The sequence below is a fragment of the Scardinius erythrophthalmus genome (genome assembly GCF_964197995.2).
Source record: "Scardinius erythrophthalmus genome assembly, chromosome: 3".
NCBI lineage: Eukaryota > Metazoa > Chordata > Actinopteri > Cypriniformes > Leuciscidae > Scardinius > Scardinius erythrophthalmus.
Window position 1 is genome coordinate 50517319 of NC_138223.1, and position 21611 is coordinate 50538929.

A 21611-nucleotide genomic window follows, 5' to 3' on the forward strand; every position below is an offset into this window, starting at 1 on the left:
CAGCAACTCCTCTTCGGCTGGAGGTAAGTAATGGCTCAGGACACTGGCAGGGATTTGCACAGCAACTCCTCTTCGGCTGGAGGTAAGTAATGGCTCAGGCACTGGCAGGGGTTTGCACAGCAACTCCTCTTCGGCTGGAGGTAAGTAATGGCTCAGGCACTGGCAGGGATTTGCACAGCAACTCCTCTTCGGCTGGAGGTAAGTAATGGCTCAGGCACTGGCAGGAATTTGCACCGCAACTCCTCTTCGGCTGGAGGTAGGTAATGGCTCAGGCACTGGCAGGGATTTGCACAGCAACTCCTCTTCGGCTGGAGGTAAGTAATGGCTCAGGCACTGGCAGGGATTTGCACAGCAACTCCTCTTCGGGTGGAGGTAAGTAATGGCTCAGGCACTGGCAGGGATTTGCACAGCAACTCCTCTTCGGCTGGAGGTAAGTAATGGCTCAGGCACTGGCAGGGATTTGCACAGCAACTCCTCTTCGACTGGAGGTAAGTAATGGCTCAGGCACTGGCAGGGATTTGCACAGCAACTCCTCTTCGGCTGGAAGTAAGTAATGGCTCAGGCACTGGCAGGGATTTGCACAGCAACTCCTCTTTGGCTGGAGGTAAGTACTGGAGCACGTGCTAGTGGGAAAATGACAGCAAAGGAAGGGGATTACTCGTCTCACAGGACAGCATCAATTATTTGAATGTCGCCTCTCTTTGGAATAGAGGGGAGGATCGGGCAGGGGAAGCGTCAGCCGCGCTCCAGCCCTTCGTCGCAGATGACCACCGAGGAACTCTCTCATCCCCTCCACGGGACACACTCACTAGCTGGGGGCAGCTCCCCCTCCACAACCGTCGAGTCGCAACAACAGTCGCTCTCTTCCCCACAGAACGGTGTTGGCCACTTCCACTAACAGGGCAATCCTCAGAGCAGCGATGGCAGTATTCGATAGCAGGGGGGCGGTTTCTCTGTGTTCACAGAACAATCATGACGAATAGAAAGCTTGGCATTCAACAACAGAATCTTCTTACCCCAGAGCAGTGATGGCAGTATTCAATAGCAGAGGGCAGTTTCTTTATGTTCACAGAACCACAGAGGTGAATACGGGTTTCAATCGGCAACAGCTGTGCCTTCTCTCCACAGGACAGCAGCAACAGCATTCAATAGCAGAGGAACAATTTCTCTTTGTTCACAGAACAATCATGGTGGATAGAAGACTTGCCATTCAGCAACTGAATCTTCTTACCACAGAGCAGCAATGGCAATGTTCGATGACAGAGGGCAGTCTCTATATTCACAGAACCACAGAAGTGGATGCAGATTTCAATCATCAATTGCTGAGCCTTCTCTCCACAGGACAGCAACAACAGCATTCAATAGCAGAGGGCAGTTTCTCTATGTTCACAGAACAATCGTGATGAATAGAAGACTTGACATTCAGCAACTGAATCTTCTTACCGCAAAGCAGCGATGGCAGTATTCAATGGCAGAGGGCAGTTTCTCTATATTCCCAGAACAGCAGTGGTAAGTACAGGTTTCAACGGTCAGCTGCTGAGCCCTCTTCCCACAGGACAGTAGTTACAGCATACAATGGCCGAGGACAGTTTCTCTATGTTCACAGAACAATCATGGTGAATAGAAGATTTAACAATCAGCAACTGGATCTTCTTACCACAGAGCAGTGATGGCAGTATGATGATAGAGGGCAGTTTCTCTATGTTCACAGAACCACAGAAGTGAATACAGGTTTCAATCGTCAACAGCATTCATAGATCTCTCATAAATCCTCTTCCACTCAGACGAGTTCGAGCTGCATTCCTGCACAGCATATGCTCAACACACAGCAGTTAGTTAATTTAAGTTTAGCCTTCAGAACCCACGAGTAGACGACTGGAGAACAGGCAGACATAGACTTCAGTTTCCACACCAGTGCACAATTCAGTCACTTCAAATGATCACACGTGTTCACTTCACATTAGGCACTGCAACTCACATCAACTCACAGTGAATAGGGTCTCTTGTCGTGGTCCCAGCCGACTCTCTCCACTCCACTGGCAAACTGTACATCCAAGCTGTGTAGACGGTTGACTATGGAAACACAACTGGCATTGAAAAGTTTCAGAATAGAACTCACCGGACGCCGGGGCAGTTTCACCACATACTAGCAGGTGGCGAGCGCTACAGGCATAACCTCCTAATAGGACTGGCAGATAACACTTGTCTGTTCGTTGAATTCGCACAGTTCAATCATATCGCTGCGTTCCAGCTCTTCCTTCTTTACTCACAGTCCTCTCCGTTCTTTATCGTTCTGCCCTCTCGTGTACTGCCCGATGTGATCAGTGAATCGACAACAACAGATTTCCTCCAGTCTGCGTCCGCCCAAAAGTCGTCTTACCCCAAAACTCCAGCACAAAACTTAGACTTCGCTGCCAAACTGCACAAAAGAACTTTTCAAAAGGACTACCCTTCCTGCCCATCAACCGGATCCTTTTATAATCCCCCTCGTGTCTCAATCTCTGCTCATCGCCCAGCTGTCACTCGTTTTCCTAATCAGCGAGCTCCGTCAGACTGTTTACACCGGAAGACCCGGAACCGTTCCGGTGTTACATCGAACTTGCTCCCCCTGGAAACAAGTATAGAGCGGGGCAGTTCCACTTAATCGTCACCCCGTGACAAGCACGTGTGAAGGTTTAAAGTGTTTTGATGCATGCACGAGTATTTGAAAGCTTGATGTTGCCAGCACTCTGAAAGCTTAGTCGGAGATCGCCCAACCCGGTGGGGAACCAAGAATTAACGTGAACATAGAGAACCCGTTATCCGCCCCTGCTTTCTGCCATCGCTGCCCTGGGGTAAGAAGACTCAGTTGTAACTGTTGGATTCTGTACTCACTACTGTTGTTCTGTGAACATAGAGAACCTGCTATCTGCCATTGCATGCTGCCATTGCTGACCTGTGGGAAGAAAACTCAGTTGTTAACTGTTGGATTCTGTACTCACCATTGTTGTTCTGCGAACATAGAGAAGCTGCTAATCGCCACTGCTGCCTGTCATCGTTGTTCTGTGGTAGGAAGGCTCAGTTGTAACTGTTGGATTCTGTGCTTACCGCTGCTGTTTTGTGAATACAGAGGAACTGTCGCTGTCCTGTGAAAAGAGGAAGCCCATCGTCTGCTTCCACCCACCTGTAGCCCCTTGTGCTTTGCCTACCATCTACTACTCGTTGCTCCCCACCGATAAAGGTCCTGGTTCTCCATCCCATCCCAGTTGTACTGTGATAGAGAGGTGACACTCAGTGATCTGATGCTGTGAGGAGAGAAACCCCACCGTCTGCTGATCCTCACCCGTGGCCTCTTGTGCCCTGCCCATTACTTACTGCTCTCTGCTTTCCACTGAAGAAGGTCCTGGTCCTCTGTCCCATCCCCGTTGTCCTGTGAAAGAGAGGTGACACTCAGTGATCTGATGCTGTCCTGCCTACCACTTATGTTGGTTTTCTGCCTGCCATCTACGGGTCCTGGCCTCTGGACCAATCCGTTTCCTGCTCCTTCCCCCCCCCTTCTATTGTGGTCCTGTGAGTTGAGCTACCCAGCCCCCGATGTTGCTTAGACGAAGGCATTCGTCCCTCATCCCTTCTCCCCTCCCCTGTATTGCTCCGAGCAAGGGACCAATTGGTGGCCGACTGGAGTCTTCCTCCACAGAAGCCCTGCTTAGAGAGGCCCTCACGAAGAGTCTTGAGGCAGTGACATTCCTTTAAAGTGTTTTTATATTCAATAAAAAGAATCAAGCTTTTATATCACGTCGTTGTCTGACTCTTGGTGTTCTTGGTGTAGCTCCTCCGGAGTGGTGGTTGTCCTCGGCCCTAGCGGTGTATATTTTGATTTCCTATAAAAGCATATATCCTGAAATCCCTCTGAGTTTTTATTTTCATCTTGTGTGTAAACAAAATGAAAAAAGAAATTTGCACCTGGCTTTATCATATGTTCAGATCTATCTACTGAAAATATATGCAAAATCGTGCATTTTTAATGAGATAATGCCTAATTTGCATAATTAAACATACAAATTTCTAAAACTTGTAATTTTTTTATATATATACTTGTGTAAGTAATCAACTGAGGAAGTTTCATGGTGATATCTATTATTTTAAAATTTTACCCTATTCACCTGTAGTGTCTCGCCTTAATGAATCGACAGCCCATCGGCTAATCTTCAACATGTTTGCTCCAGTAGAAATGAAAAGATTCACCTTGAACTCTGTCATGGAAACTAGCATGTATAAACCTTAATTTAACAATTTAATTATCAATAAAAAAGGAATTAATACCTGTTTTATATTACGCTGTAGCGACATTGGACCAGCGGTTTGGAAAATGGATGGATGGATGATTCAGTTGCGGCGCCATCTTCTGTTCAGATGCAGGAATTCATTTGGCAAATGACTCTCACAGTGCATTGTGGGTATTCTCTAGCCGTTGAGTGTACAGTATATCTGTTGTGCAATTGTTATTGCGGTGCATTGTGGGATTGAATGAGGGAACTCGATAACGTCCACTATGGTTTCAGACACCACTACAAATGGCTGTTTTCTCAAATAATGCCCTATTTAAGGGTATAGGGGGCGATTTCAGACACAGCCTCAATGACGTCAAGGCTGTAATGCGATTGGTTATCAAGGAACACAAGATAAAAGTCAGCTCTTACACTTTACAATGGTAGAGCCACAGATCCTGGTATCTCCCAGTAATAAGACCATCTCTGGTATAAAGCAGGCTTTAGGTGATCGTCAGCTCCTAACGTCCGGTCTGAAGCTGCTGGCCTGAAACTGCTGTCACGTATATAGTTCTGCAGTCAGACACATCTCGTCTCATATGTGCTCGTTCAATCCCTCAAACTGCCACCAGAGGTCACATCTCCTGTGACTGACATCAACCTTGATGAGCCTCACCTGTAAATCACTATCATTCATCTTCATTCATCTTCACAATTATTCATCTTCAACTTACAGAAAAAGATCATAGTTTTTCTTTAAGTAGGTTTAGTTCAGTAATGTTGTTCTCTTGTTGAGGGAGGGACAGTGATATTTCCGTTGATGGGCGTTCGTTAATAAACAGTGTTAATCACACACAGTCCTTCACTGTAAAGCTAAATAGCTTGTGTTAAAACAGTCAGTCATTTGGTTGCTGTTGATCTGATGAGCTTCAACACGGTAAGACAAACACACTCTTGCTTAAATGAAACTGATGATTATTGCCCATATAACATACGTGTCTTTACATGAGAAATGTTAAGAATAGGGTGATTTACATAGTACTTGTTTAAATGATGAATATATTAAATTAAGTATTCATTACTTCAATGAGCTCAATGTTTCTGCCTTAAATTATTACATTGTTTAAATTAATAATTGTTTAGCTAACTGTGATTTTGTATATGTACATTTCTGAAATGCATAACTTAGTTTCCTCTGATAACAGATCACTCTAAATTGTAATGTGGACTCGTGTATTTTCTGTAAAGCTGCTGTGAAACGATATGCATTTTGAAAAGCGCTATATAAATAAATGTGAAATGAATTGAATGCTGTATTATAGATATATGTTATGCTGATGTTGGTCAGAATGGCTCCTCCTCTTCCTCTGATCTTCTTTCTGCTCATGATTCACGGTGAGTCTCTCTAACATTCACATTAGAAACACTCTGATGTTTTATTTAAGGCCTCATGAGCGGCTGATCTGCACTTTCTTCTGTCCTGTTCTCACATATTTCTCTCTGAAACAGGAAGTTTGTGTTGAACTTGTCAAACGCCCGTTCCTTTTAGAAATGTCCAACAGTCTTTTGCTTCTTGCTAGTCAGTGTCACATTGTTTAGGGGGAGGGACTTTCTCAAAGTTCAGAGCATTTGATTGGAAAAGAATCACTTTAGCAGCAGATCATGAATATGTTTGGCTCAAGTTCTCAGAAGTGAATGTGTACATGTTAAATATGTATCATGTCAAAGGAGTTCACTAGCATAAATGAGCTCTGAGCTGATAGATAAGAACTAAAAGGACTATTAACCGGACTTCCAAAAAAGACTGTAAAGCAGCTCCAGCTGCTGCTAGATTATTAACCGGGACTGATAGAACACATCACTCCGGTTCTAAAAACTTTACATTGGCTCCCAATCAGTTATAGAATAGTTTTTAAAGTAATATAAAGCGCTGAATTGCTTAGGACCTGAGTACATTTCAGCTAGTGGAGCAAAGAGTTAGAACGAAACATGGAGAAGCTGCGTTTAGCATCTCTGCTGTACACGACTGGAACAAATTACCAGAAGATCTTAGATGCGCCCCAAATGTGTTGATTTTTAAATCCAAGTTAAAAACATTTCTTTTTTCACGTGATTATGATTGAGCTCTTAAACCTAGCTATAGAGCTCCGGAGGCTGACGTCATGCAATCTAAACTCAGTCAACCAGGAGAGCGCCAGAGCGGCTTTTGCGTTATCGATAGCGGTCGGGTCGAATAATAATTCAAAACAATTACTATTTCAACATGGTGGACAGCTGCTGGTGGAGGAACAGGTGGAGGAAAGCATTTAAAAGCATTTTAAATGCTTATGGAAAGTGTGTGAAAAAATGTGTTTTATGTTCAGTCACAATTGTGACCGGTGGGATAATGTGTAAACTAATATCAGTTTATATATATATATATATATATATATATATATATATATATATATATATATACCCGATACATTATCCCACCGGTTTATGATTGGACATAAACACAAATTTTCACACACTGTCCATAAACATTTAAAAAAAAAAAGATTATTTCAATGGGCAACTATGACACATCATTCGTATATTTTCATGTCTGGAAAAAAATTGGCATTAAAGGATTAAGATTTCATACTGAGTCTACTGTTCTCACAGTGATATTGCTATCCTTGCTACCAACAAACAAGGACAGCTAGCGTCGATAACAACACAGTTGACTTGCCTTTCCAATGACGACAGAGCAGGTTTAAGCTGGTATAACGTTACTCCAAAATTGTATATTGATAACAACGTTTGATTGTGTCCATTTGTACCCTCCAGGCTTTTGTAGGCCTTTAAAGAGTCTCCGGAATAGGACGAGGGAAAGTTAATGAAGTAACGTTAGTTATATAACGTTGATACTGCAGTTCAGGAAAGCTAACGTTATAAGTTCCTTTATTAATAATACACATGAAAAGCACCCCGGGGGCATTATAGGGATCTGTTATGTTTAATCTATTAAATTTTGCTATGTACAGGTCTATATCTTTTTAATTAAAGTGCGCAGTGAACTCTGTTGCCTTAAAACTCATGCTGCCGTCATCCGTTCACGCTCGTCTCCTACGGCCTCTTTACTGCCAAAATGGCGGTGTAAACAGAATAGGTCACGTGACGTCCGGAGCTCTATACTGCTCAGCCTTACAGCCTCTTATGTCTTTTCTTATCCCATCTTTTAAATCTTTTTATTCTTTCTTGTGTCTGTGTATCTTGTATTATTATTATGATGTTTTTATTTGTTTCTTTATTATTTTTCTTTGAAAAGCACATTGAATTGCTTTGATGTATGAATTGTGCTATATAAATACATTTTGTTTGATTTGAAAAGCCACAAAACTAATATTTTGATGTCATTGGGTATTTAATAAATCAACTTTGATTATTTTCTTCGTCTTATTTTTTTAAATTAATTTCATTATTTGAGAGTGTGTCATGTTGTTTGTGGCTGATTTCTTGGTTCTCTCTTCACTCCTCTGTCTCTGTACATTTACTCCTGCTTTTTGTACATTCTTCTGGCAACTTTTGAGTTTAGTTTAAAGGGAGAATTATGGAAGGGGGGATTGATGGGGTGTAAAAAAAAAAACTTGCATCACAATAAGTTTATTGTGATTGGCAAAACATTTTGGTAACTAAATGGAATTGTATTATTCAAAATAACAGAAGTTTTTTGTGACAACATGTTAAAATGTTTACATGGTACAATGACAGGTAGGCTACTGTTTTTATCATTATTATTATTATTGCTTGACACAAATTTCGCGATTTCAATTATTTCATTCTCTTTCACGAATTCAATTCTTGTGATTTGATTTTGATCTTGATTCTATATCGATTAATTTTGATAAATATTAGTTACAATAGATACATGTTAATTTTTCTCAAGGAAAAAAAAACGCATACAATGCTGTAAACATAGAGAGCCCTGTCAGCTATTATTATTATTAAAGATTAAAAATAACTCTAATTAAATATAATGTGTTTTTATTATAATAACAAGATTATAATATTGTAGTGATATAGGTAAAAATATAATAAATATGTAGGCTAATGTAGTGCACATATGTAGCAAATGGTCTCTATAGCTAATATTTCTAGCTAACTAACATGCTATGGTCATTAAATGTCTTTCTTGAGGTAAATGTAATGTTATGCTTCTCCAGCGTTATGTAACGTTATGTGATATTCTTGTTCTCCAGCTGTTTTATTGACTTCTTTCCACAGTTGAAAAACACTGATTGATCGATATTATGTGTGAGGTGTCGCACACACAGAAGAGGCTGTGTTTTCTGGTGGCACATGTAACATAATGACCCACATGGGGTAAATAATCAGGCGCAAGGCGGTAGTCAAGTCAAGTCAAGTCAACTTTATTTATATAGCGCTTTTCACAATACAGATTGTATCAAAGCAGCTTCACAGTATTAAATAAAATAGTACATCAGTGTTTGTTTCTGGTGTAAAACATCCACGTTTGGTAATGCAGATCAATAGCACTGTTGAATCGATTAATCAAATTAAGTATCCCCAACTGAGCAAGCCAAAGGCAACAGTGGCAAGGAACCGAAAAACTCCATTAGGTGACCTAATGGAGAAAAAAAAAAAACCTTGGGAGAACCCAGGCTCAGTCGGGGGCCAGTTCTCCTCTGGCGTTTATGAAGTAGAGACCGGATTTAACTGTAAGATTAAAATATTATATGAATGCCTGGCTGAAGAGATGCGTCTTTAATCTAGTTTTAAACTGGGAGAGCGAATCTGAGCTACGAACAGTATCAGGAAGACTATTCCAGAGTTTTGGTGCTAAATGTGAAAATGCTCTCCCTCCTTTGGTGGATCTGGATATCCTAGGTATGACCAGAAGCCTCGAATTTAGTGATCTTAAAGAGCGCGATGGATTATAGGGCGATAGAAGATCCGTTAAATAAACTGGAGCTAAGCCGTTTAGGGCTTTATAAGTCAGTAGCAATACCTTGTAATTAATACGGAACTTTATAGGTAACCAATGTAGTGATGATAAAATTGGTGTTATATGGTCAAACTTTCTTGATCTAGTAAGAACTCTAGCGGCGGCATTTTGGACTAACTGTAGCTTGTTTATTGAGGATGCAGGACAACCAGCTAATAAAGCATTACAGTAATCTAGTCTCGAGGTCATGAATGCATGAACTAGCTTTTCTGCATCAGAGACAGATAGCATGTTACGTAATTTAGCAATATTTCTAAGGTGAAAAAATGCTGTTTTTGTAACATATGAAATATGATTTTCAAAAGACAAGTTACAATCTAATATAACACCCAGGTCTTTTACTGTAGAGGATAAAGTAACAGGACACCCTACTATGTTAAAGTTGTATTGTGAGAGGTTTTGTGGGCGGTTTTTTGAACCGATAAGTATTACCTCTGTCTTATCTGGATTTAATAAAAGAAAATTGTGCGTCATCCAATCTTTTATATCTTTAACACACTCTGTCAATTTGGATAATTTAGCGTTTTCATCCGGCCGTGATGAAATATATAGTTGAGTGTCATCAGCATAACAATGGAAACTAATTCCATGTTTCCTTATAATATTTCCAAGTGGCAGCATATATATTGAGAATAATAGAGGGCCTAACACAGATCTTGCGGCACTCCATAGTTTACTGGAGTTATGATCGATTTTTCTCCGTTTAAATAGACAAAATGGTAGCGGTCAGATAGGTATGATCTGAACCAGCTTAATGCTTGTCCTTGAACACCGGTATAGTTTTGTAGCCGATCTAAGAGTATTGTGTGATCTATAGTATTGAACGCAGCACTAAGATCAAGTAAAACTAGTATTGAGATACAGCCTTGGTCAGAAGCTAAGAGTAAATCATTTGTGATTTTAACGAGCGCAGTTTCAGTGCTATGATGCGGCCTGAACCCACACTAAAAACAAAAGAAAATAAAATCATTAAAACATAACCCTAAAAACAATTTCATAAAATTATAAAACTACTACCTCCTTCACGGTGTGTATCATATATTAGTAGTAGTACAGCTTTAATAAACAGGCACATTTTTATTCAAATAATTCAGCATATTAAAAAGGTGTAACAGATCGTCAATGCAAATACCCACAAAGGAAATAATAATAAATAAAAAAAAGAAACAAAACAAAAATCAACCAACAGATAGCCACGGGTTACCTATATCGTGAAGACAGAGTGGCATTCAAAATGCTCTCACCACAACAACGCTCACAGCAATCACACTGCAAACCTAGAAAAAAGAAAGACACACAAATAAAGTGACCAAACCACCACACGATCCCAGCCACCTCACCACCGCCATCCACACAGTGAGGATAACCCAGAAGCCATTGTTGGTTTGAATAGAAATCTACAAAAGAAAGAAAAACAAATTAATTAACAGTGGGTAATGCAAGTAGAACAAACCAGTCAGCACCATAAAACCATCCTTTTATGGTCTAGATTTTCCTTATACAATTATGGTCCAACATCCAACAAAAACAATAAATAAACCAAAGAAAATTAAATCTAAAGTAAACGGTAACCGTGCATCCCTGTAAGGGGAAACACAGTTAATTACAACAAAGAATTATTTACAACATAAAAAACACATCAATAAAATAAAACATTCAAAAGTTCCTTTCGAATTAAACAATAAATACCTCTAACATCCGTTATTTTGACGGACACTCAGGCAACAATCGGTCAGGCAAAGATCCGGCCAAAACACTAAAAACAAAAGAAAATAAAATCATTAAAACATAACCCTAAAAACAATTTCATAAAATTATAAAACTACTACCTCCTTCACGGTGTGTATCATATATTCAGCTCTTAATAACGCTGCACCAGCATTTAACATAACTGCTCGTCTGCTACTCTTCTTCTGAGGTGATCAATCTGCCGCGACATTATTCACACATGACTCAATCAATGCAACAAAGAGGACACGAGAGAGCAAACCAATCTCTCTACCTACCATCAGTTGAAGTTTTAGATGTGCCGTGACATCCATTCATCCACAAGTCAGTCAAAAGCAGGAAGCGAGAGCGCAAACAAACCTCGCTACTTCCTTATATAGCGCTAGGGCTGATGGGACTTGTAGTGCCCCAACCATGTCTCATTACAACATATCATTTCTATTTCTGTCACACGCTGTACAATCTGAAAATTCAACAAAGACAACAATACATTATTTTTTGTTTCACAGTGTTGAAAGGTTGAAATAGCTGGCAGTGTGACTCCTTCATGTCAAAAAGTGAAACACCCTGCGGCTCACCACTGCCCCCTAGCGTCACCCGCCAGTATACGCAGGATTAAGTGATGTTAACATAAACATCTATAGGCCTACTTAATAAATGGTAACCAACAATACATAATAATAATAATAAAACATATGAATAACAATATACGAGTATTCGAATCTATGCGACTACAGAGGCATATACATTTCAGTAAGTTTTACTGTATCTTTCAACATAGCCTACCTATTGTTTATTCGTTGATGATCGGTTCACGTGCCGCTTGAACTGAGGCGCTACAGCGATCTGCCACTTCACATTTACAACGCCAAAACGATATTTATTGTTTTAATTTCGTAATAAAATTGACAGAATCTGAGGGCTGAGAATTTAAAAGTAACCAGCTCTGTCTTGTCTGTCAGTGTCAGAGGTGTAAAGTCCAGGTTCAGAAAGTAAAAGTCCTCCTCAGTATTTTGTTCACCTGGATTTGCTAATTCAGCAGGAGAGAGAACTAATTAGTGAAATCAGCTGCTGAGTTCATGGGTGTAATAAACATATGGCAGGACTTCTACTTTCTGACCCCTGGACTTTACACCTCTGCCCATAGAGAGGCGTTGACCGTTTTGATGATGCTTGCAGTTTGCCGAGTTCTGCTGTTCTCACACAATGAATGTTTAGCCATTTTGTTCTGCATGAGAAAATGTGTGTGTGGCGTGAGAGTGTGTGAAACGTGTCGATTAGAGTCTCAGGCTGAAAGTGTGACAGTTTGCAGCCCTGCCCTAGCACTAGATCGTGAATATCTTTTGCTCTTGTTCTCGTAAGTGAATGTATATATGTTAAATATGTATTTAGTCATATTCCAGGAATACACAGTTTTTCTGAATTGCTAAAACACTAAACCCACTTCTCTGAACCAAATTCTCAATAGCCTAAACCAATTTGTCGAATAAATCACTCTTTCTGTAAAACATTAAACAAGTTCAGGTCGTTAAAACACTGTTTGCAAATCTCATGCACTCTTTTTGCAAACGCTGAACACTTTCTCACTCATTAAAACACATTTCTCACTGTGATGCACTTATGTTTCAAAACACTAAACACAAAGTTAAACACAACTACAACACAGTTGTCATCGTTTACACACAACGAATAAAAAAAATTGTTCACACTCATTTCCAATGATGAGAGGAAACCAACTGTACAAAATACAAGACAGTTTAAAGTGCCTAGATTGACTCAAAATGTTGCACTGAATGTTGATAATGGATGGAAACAATATAAGAGGGAGAGGAGGAAGAGTGTGTGTATAAGAGGAGGAAGAGTGTGTGTATAAGAGGAGGAAGAGTATAAGAGGAGGAAGAGTGTGAGTATAAGAGGAGGAAGAGTGTGAGTATAAGAGGAGGAAGAGTGTGAGTATAAGAGGAGGAAGAGTGTGTGTATAAGAGGAGGAAGAGTGAGTATAAGAGGAGGAAGAGTGTGTATAAGAGGAGGAAGAGGATGAGTATAAGAGGAGGAAGAGTGTGAGTATAAGAGGAGGAAGAGTGTGAGTATAAGAGGAGGAAGAGTGTGAGTATAAGAGGAGGAAGAGTGTGTGTATAAGAGGAGGAAGAGTGAGTATAAGAGGAGGAAGAGTGTGAGTATAAGAGGAGGAAGAGTGTGAGTATAAGAGGAGGAAGAGGATGAGTATAAGAGGAGGAAGAGTGAGTATAAGAGGAGGAAGAGGATGAGTATAAGAGGAGTGTAACGAATCCCACGTGATGGGACTCCACTCTGCGTTGTGTTGATGGACTCAGTAAAGAAGCTTCAACTCTCTTGCTGGTTAGCACGGTCTTTATTTTCTGCACAAATGAGAAATGTTGTAACATGTATTACGTGGCTCTCTTCAGCTAATAGCTTAGCACCATTTGATGGCTCGTCGAGCCACGAGATAACCTCCTCTCGGCTCAGCAGGAAGTGAACTGAGCAAACCGTTTTGTATTTCAAAACACATTGAGTTAACTTGCTTAGTATAAAGCTAACAAAACACAAACATGTCAAAAAATAATCACAAAAATTGTACACAACATGACAGAACATACCTCAGGGCTCTCAAGTCTCACGCATTGGTTACTAGGTAACCAACAACATCGCGCGAACACACGTCGTGTTAGCTCGTCTAACATTTTAAGGCTGCAACATTTAATATATAGCCCATCGTTTACACAGTAGCGTACCGTGGGGTTTCAGTCAGGGCCTTCAGTAACGATCTAACCCCCCCCCAAAAAAAATACAATCATGCACTGTATGCACTGCGTAACATCAACGACGAGACAGCTGATCTTCAACCTCAGCGCACACGCACACCACTGTACATTATAAAAGCTGAGCTGAAACATCTCGCGCACGGATGTAAGTTAGTAATACAAATAAATAAAACATCTCCGGTTAACTAGCAGGACATTAATTTTCGTTAGTTGAATAAGATGCATTCTAGCGCTGAAATGTGTTGTCCAAGCTGAGTGCTCGTTGCCGCTGTTATCAGTGGCGCGGATACAGTGTTCTCTTGTGGCTCGCGCACAGTTTTCACTCAGATGCGCGCTTCAATCTATCGCCGTTGCGGAGACTTTCTATTCGTTGAAATCTTACAAAACAAAATGCACACAAACGCCTTGCTTGATATACAACCACTGATGAACATATTCGGTAAAATAAAAATAAAAAACTATACGAGTGAGGATTCGAACCCAGAACCTCTGACACGCTTGGCTAAAGTTCTACCACTGGGCCATCGTTGAACACAAAAGTTGTATAGTTATCAATGGATTTATTCACGTGGAAATTCTCGGTACTAACAAAATTGGTAGATCTAGAATGACAAATGTACCCAAAATGACCCAATGTACTAATGAAATTTATTTCTGGACATCGTAATGTTATTTTTCCTGAAAATTGTTATTGTACATAAACATGTATTGTATCTGCCCACCCATGTCGATGACATCAGCGCGGGCTAGCCGTCGACACATTGCTGGGCCTCTGGGGCGTTCTGTCATACGCATCACAATTTGATTGGCTGATCAAACACGTCAGTCAAAGTTATGATCAATTGGAAAACGGCAGCTTCAACGGAAGGCTAGCTATACTTCTAGTGCTGGTCCACGGCGTTTAGATGAAATATATAAAATCCAGCTCAGACTCACAAAAAAATAACCATATTCTTTCTGGAAATATAATTGTAACGTATTGATAGACAGTAATTGAATTTAGACATGTTCAGACACACATTAATTTAATTTTAGAAAAAAAAAATTCTATTTTGACAGGGCCAGCAGAGAAGGCCCTGCTGGCTCTGACGGCACACCACTGCGTTTACATTATTATTGATGCAGTCAAAAACTCTACAACTACTCGGCAACCAGGCCAGAAGCTTTGGCTCAGTTTGGCTAGCTTACGTTTTCTTAAATTAAGCGAATGATAGTGGGTAGGGGAGAGTGGGGTGATTTGTGCCAGGGGGGGAAGTAGTTCCACCCCTTGTTCTGGAAAACCATAGAATAATTTGGTCATGTGACCACATAATTTTGAAAAGCAATCAATTTTACTCATCCTCCAAAGAAGAGAGATACATGGCATGAGAGTTAAGCACATTTTAGTGCAAAAAACTGTTTTTTCCCTTTCAAAGTAAATTTTCTATGATTAAGGTTTTTTGATTGTAGTGTCTGAACAATTATAGACAAGTTTGAAAACATTTCACACATGTTTTAGTGCCTTAGTAGGCTACACAATGAGTCTATACAGTTAGCATGATGTTAGCTCTTAACTGCTGGATCATGCTAATTATTCAAACTTGTGGGTCTGGGGTGATTTGTGCCAAAGGGCATGGGGTAAGTTGTGCCAGATCCAGACCACCTAGAGACCTACATACTCACAGGGGATAATCTTGAGAAGTGAGGAGATGGGCATGCCTCATCAGTGTTTGACTTAGGCCTACCTGCTATTTGTTTAATTTAGCTAACACTGATTTCAATTTTGAGTTTGCACTATGTTAATAAAGAGAAGTTTTATTCAGTTTTTAAGTGGCCTAAGTCACAATAGGATGTTTAGAAATAAGCCTAGTAACTTTATTCTTATGTTACATAATTGACAGACAGCGCTATGTCAACAGGCATCTATTGCCAAAGCCTTTTTACCTGAAATGATTCACAAATATCATATATTGTGTTGCTATGGTGCTCTAAATGGTTGCTAGGGCGTAGCTTGATAGCTTCACAATGATCCTGAGAGACTGATTGGTCGTCTGAGTAAAATGAGCCCGCCCCCTTGTCTCTGTGACACTGTGATCCAGAGTTATGTTCAATACAAAATCCCTATGCAATTGCCCATTGTAGGAAAAACGCATGCTATGGTATTCCAGGGTGACAATATCTAAATAAACCTTAAATTAGTCATTTTGTATTGAATTTGTCTTGCTTTCATATAGCATACGGTTCATAACAGTAAAATGTTCTGTTTTACTTCAGAAAGCACTGGCACAATTTACCCCAACATATTTCCCCAAAAGGCACAACTTACCCCGCACCAGGGGCAAGTTGTGCCATGAGACCACTTTTTTCCCAAAAGCTATATTTCTGAAACTATTTATTTCAGATCCAAAGTTATTATTCTCAGGGATGCACAACATCCTGAAATACATGTACATCCTTAAGTTGAAGGCATTACTGTCATGGCCTCACTTTAAAGTCACTTTGAGTAAAAACTGGCACAACTCACCCCACTCTCCCCTATGGGAAGGAATGAAGATGTATTTCTTCATTTTATTTTAAATACATTTAAATTAGTTTATTTTATTTTATTTTAAATTATATATTATACTGTATGAATAGTCTTTCTAGTTACATTAAGGCTACATGTATTAAAGCAGAGTGCTCTGGGTAATATTTTATATCCTGTAAAAACATACATTAATCATTGCCATTGCATTTGTATTTTTCAAACACAAAACACATTTCATAAGCTGGAGTGTGTACTCTTGTGTACACACACACACACACACACACACACACACACACACACACACACACACACACACACACACACACACACACCTTAAAGGTACCGTATGTAGGATTGTGGACAAAACTGGTACTGCAATCACTTTAAAAATACTGTAGAGCCGTGTATCCCCTCCCCCTCCCCCCTGACTCGAGGTTGCCAGATAAGCTGCAGGATTCAGCAGAAACGTAGGCTGCTTCAATGAGCTTCCAATGGCAAGTGATGACGAGACGTATACAGTAAGTTTTTTTTTTTTTCTGTTAATTGTGTTTATGCTTTATGAGAGATATTTTGATGAGTAATTACTTATTTTAAAAAATTACTAATTGTTGAGGTGCTGGGGCCATAATAGCTGAAGAGATAAGCGTTTTTGATTTGATATTTAATTTGATTTGATTTCTTTATTTTGAACATATAAATACAATTACAATTCAAAAAAAATCTGAGAAAAAAAAAGGATAATAGTAAAAGAAAACAAAAAAACATATAGACTTAAACAACAAAATAATACTTCCTTATTTTTCAATACGAAAAAAAAACCTTGATTTACAAGTGCTAAAGTTTTTGTCATATTATAGGCTAAAAACAGAATAAACATTTGCCACAGAAATTATAACACGGGACAAATTCAATATCACCAATGGCTATCACAGGGTTGTTTTCAGTCCCATCAGAAAATATTGTTAGAGTAACTAAATTACATTAGCAATGGTCATACAGGTCAACTTGCAGCATGTGTAACTTAGTCCACGATATACGTGAAGAACGAATGACGAATATTTTTTTCTGAGGTAAAGTTAGGCTTGTCTCAATTACGTTTCAAATTGCCATAATGGTCGTGCTAATGTTTTCATCAGCGTCTCAGCATAATGACAGAGAAACGGGCTCCTATAATGCATTGCAAATGCATACGTCCATGTGAGCTAACGTTACGTTGCTTGAACACGCATAACTTTGTTCGACTGTCATGAATATATGAAATGTCCATTGACATCCAGTACAAGTTAGCCAAGCATAGATGAATCTTACCTGTCTAGGAGAAAATTAGCAACGTTGGCGTCTGTGTTCAAATTCTTCTCCGTTTTCAGCCGTCTCCATCTTTCAAAAGCATCTCCTATACAAATTCTGGTTTTATTTCGGACTTTGTCACAACGAATTTCTGAATTATAACGAGGTCTTTTTGATTTAGTAACGTTAGACATTTTTATCCGACTAGAATTAGGGTAGGTTAGGTTAGAGCAAAGCTGGCAACCCGGATCCCGAAACACTACTGACTTCGTGATTGGTAGATAGGTGGAGGGAGGCGCTCAGGCCAAAACACAAAATGACAACATCAACATCAGTTGAGGGCTGCAAGTCCACTTTTTAAATGACAATATCCTAGCCATACTACTGTTGTCAGTGATATAAGTATTTGAAATGAACATGATTTCTTAATGTCTAGTGACACATCAGGGCAATTTTATGATTAATTGAAATAGATTTCTTACATACAGCTCCTTTAATAATACTCTAATATGTCATTTGTTCACAATGTCCCATGCACCACACAATAAATAATAATACCATTTTGACTACACACATTCAAAATGCAAAAAGATTTGTTTTTTCAAACTGTTTGGAGCAATTTGTTATATTTTTGTATAAGTTATTTGTAATTTTGAAATATAACATTAAAGAGTATATTTGATGTGATGAATTGCTCTGTCATTTATCAGATTTACCAATTGTTATAATTTCAATTTGGGCTGGTTAATTATGAACAATGGGTCAAATTGGGGGGCGGGGACATATGGGGGCGGGGCTCCATTAGGGCTCCTCCCCTAACCGCATGTGATCTCACTCCAAGCTTTTGGTAAAACTTGAGAGCCCTGATACCTGCACAAATGAGAAATGTTGTAACGTGTATTACGTGGCTCTCTTCAGCTAATAGCTTAGCACCTGTTGGCAAATGGAGTAAATAAGCCACGCTAATACTATCTTCAATAGCCACAAATATACATTTGTATAATCCCACATTGCAAAGTATGTTTAACAAATCAAGAAACAAATTAGATGCAAAAACATATCAAATATCAGCAATACTACCATTTGATGGCTCGTCGAGCCACGAGATAACCTCCTCTCGGCTCAGCAGGAAGTGAACTGAGCAAGCCGAGCAGAGCGCGCGCCAGAACAAGTATGTACTCTTAAAGCAACAGTGCACTTCAACAAATGTGCAACAAATCTTGGAAATCATATACATCTCAATTCAGAAAACAAAATAGTCCGTACAATTATATAAAAGAAACAAGATACATTTAAATTCAACAGAAAAAGGAGGATTTTGAGTGAAAATAACAACTAAAATAACCTTGTTACAGGAGGAAGAGTATGAGTATAAGAGGAGGAAGAGTATAAGAGGAGGAAGAGTATGTGTGTAAGAGGAGGAAGAGGATGTGTATAAGAGGAAGAGTATGAGTATAAGAGGAGGAAGAGTATGAGTATAAGAGGAGGAAGAGTATGATTATAAGAGGAAGAGTGTGTGTATAAGAGGAGAAAGAGTATAAGAGGAGGAAGAGTATGTGTGTAAGAGGAGGAAGAGGATGTGTATAAGAGGAAGAGTATGAGTATAAGAGGAGGAGTGTGTCGTGTGTGTATAAGAGGAGGAAGAGTATGAGTATAAGAGGAGGAAGAGTGTGAGTATAAGAGGAGGAAGAGTGTGAGTATAAGAGGAGGAAGAGTGTATGTATAAGAGGAGGAAGAGTATGTGTATAAGAGGAGGAAGAGTGTGAGTATAAGAGGAGGAAGAGTGTATGTATAAGAGGAAGAGTATGAGTATAAGAGGAAGAAGAGTATGGTGGTGTATCAGTGTTATGAGTTATGATGGCTAGGTGAACAAAGAGAAAAGTTGATCAGGTGTTGTTGGTTATGTTTTGACATCATCATAATTTGACCTGATTCACTGAACTCATTTAAAGTCCAATCACTGACTTAAATGTATATTGTTGATTATAGCATCACTGTGATTCCACAGCATAAGATCCGGAATTTTTGAAATAATCTAAAGGATTTCTTTAAAGTTGATCTGATGAAACAAACCTTTCTTGTAGGCACACACAGACATCAAGACTCAGTGTATGAATCTCAACAATGGTGACAAACAGAATATTCAATTAGGGAAAGGAAATTAGTAAAACAATTCAGATCATATTTTATTCATACCGCAATGCATGATGGGAGCCATTAATGAGTTGTGATTGGTGGCAGCCACTGCAACATGCTTTATTATTGTCACCATTGTTGAGATTCACAGGCTGATTATTGATGTCAGTGTTTCTTCATAAAGTTATTTTCAATGTCTTTTGACCAGAACAAATAATTTTTGGATTATATTGAAAATGCTGAAAATTTTTTGCTGTAGAATCACAGTGATGCTGTAATCAACAATATACATTTAAGCTTGAGATTAGATTCTAAATGAGTTCAGTGATTCAGGTTAAATTATGATTATGTCAAAACATAACCAACGCCACCTGATCAACTTTTCTCTTTGTTCATCTAGCAGTTATAACTCAGATACAACAGCCAAACAAGATCTAAAGCTTATGATTTAAGGGTCAAGAGCCCAACTAAAGCAAACACTGATCACCATAACGGTGTCTTAAAAAATTATATTTTCTCCTTTGGTGATTCTGCTTGTTAACATCAGGTGTCTTCAATAATGCTCAATCATCACTCAATGAATCACTTAATTAAGCTCATTAACTTTAGCACTCTTGATTATTAATTTAACACTCATATTTTAACAGTCTGGAGTCTGGAGCCAAATAAACTCCCAGGAGAGTTCAATTAACACTGGAGTTTTTGCTGTTGGACCTCAAGGTACATGTATGTAACATTTTGAGGATCAAAAAGCATTAAAAGTTACATATATGTACCGTTTCTTTTAAAGGTTAAGGTACAATATTGTACCCTTGAGGGTACAGCCCCAGTGACAAGCCATTGTACCCCTAAAGGTACAATTATGTACTTTATTTTCTGAGAGTGTATGTAGAGCCAGCCCTGATTGGCTGCTTGAATCTCAATTTAAAAGAACGTCCACTTTGCGGTCTTTCTTTCTTTTGGCCATCGGTGGAGAAGAAGTCATAGCATGGTTACTCATGGTTCTTAAAGGGCTTTCAACCGAGGAGATCCTTCAGAAAATATCAGAAGCAGGCATAGAACTAACCGTCATCGAGATGAAAGGAGATGAAATGGACTTTCAGGCAAATGACACTTACTCAGATGATGATAATTTATATGTCACAGTTAGACATTAAGTTTAAAATGAAATGTTGGAAAATGTGAAAATGAAAAGGATTTAATAAATTCTGATTTTAATTCAGTGTGTGTGTAATTATATATATATATATATATATATATATATATATATATATATATATATATATATATATATATATATATATATATATATCATTATAGTCAACGATTGTACCCTATCAAAGCCAATTTTATACCATTTTTGAAGGGTTCATTTTTGTACAGTTAAATAAAGGTACAAAATTGTCACCACAGGTACAAGACTGGTCTCTTAAGGTACAAATCACAAGGGTACAAATATGTACAATATTGTACCCTTGAGGGTACAGCCCCAGTGGCAAGCCATTGTATCCCTAAAGGTACAATTATGTACTTTATTTTCTGAGAGTGTAAGAGGAGGAAGAGTGTGAGTATAAGAGGAGGACGAGTATGAGTATAAGAGGAGGAAGAGTGTGTGTATAAGAGGAGGAAGAGTATGTGTATAAGAGGAGGAAGAGTTTGAGTATAAGAGGAGGAAGAGTGTGAGTATAAGAGCAGGAGGAGTGTGAGTATAAGAGGAGGAAGAGTGTGAGTATAAGAGGAGGAAGAGTGTGAGTATAAGAGGAGGAAGAGTATGTGTATAAGAGGAGGAAAACTGTGTGTATTAGAGGAGGAAGAGTGTGAGTATAAGAGGAGGAAGAGTGTGAGTAGAAGAGTGTGAGTATAAGAGGAGGAAGAGTGTGTGTATAAGAGTAGGAAGAGTGTGAGTATAAGAGGAGGAAGAGTGTGAGTATAAG

At 39.1% G+C, this 21611-nt stretch overlaps 1 protein-coding gene and 1 long non-coding RNA gene across 2 annotated transcripts in view; one reads left to right on the top strand and one right to left on the bottom strand.

Moving 5' to 3' along the window:
- Positions 1-5111: 5111 nt before the first annotated feature.
- LOC308687944 (B-cell receptor CD22-like) overlaps positions 5112-21611 on the top strand; it is a gene marked incomplete at its 3' end in the record, with an annotated part of 80385 nt that continues 63885 nt past the window's right edge. The window contains exons 1-2 of the mRNA XM_081360762.1: positions 5112-5184; positions 5570-5642. Of these exons, the coding sequence (XP_081216888.1) occupies positions 5170-5184; positions 5570-5642 (88 nt within the window). The 5' untranslated portion in view covers positions 5112-5169. The remainder of the gene's footprint in view (positions 5185-5569; positions 5643-21611) is intronic.
- On the bottom strand, positions 8622-11524 carry LOC308688256. The gene is made up of 4 exons (XR_014029859.1): positions 11244-11524; positions 11067-11164; positions 10927-10993; positions 8622-10634 (listed from the first exon to the last, which is right to left on the bottom strand). It is a non-coding gene; the product is annotated as an uncharacterized lncRNA (long non-coding RNA).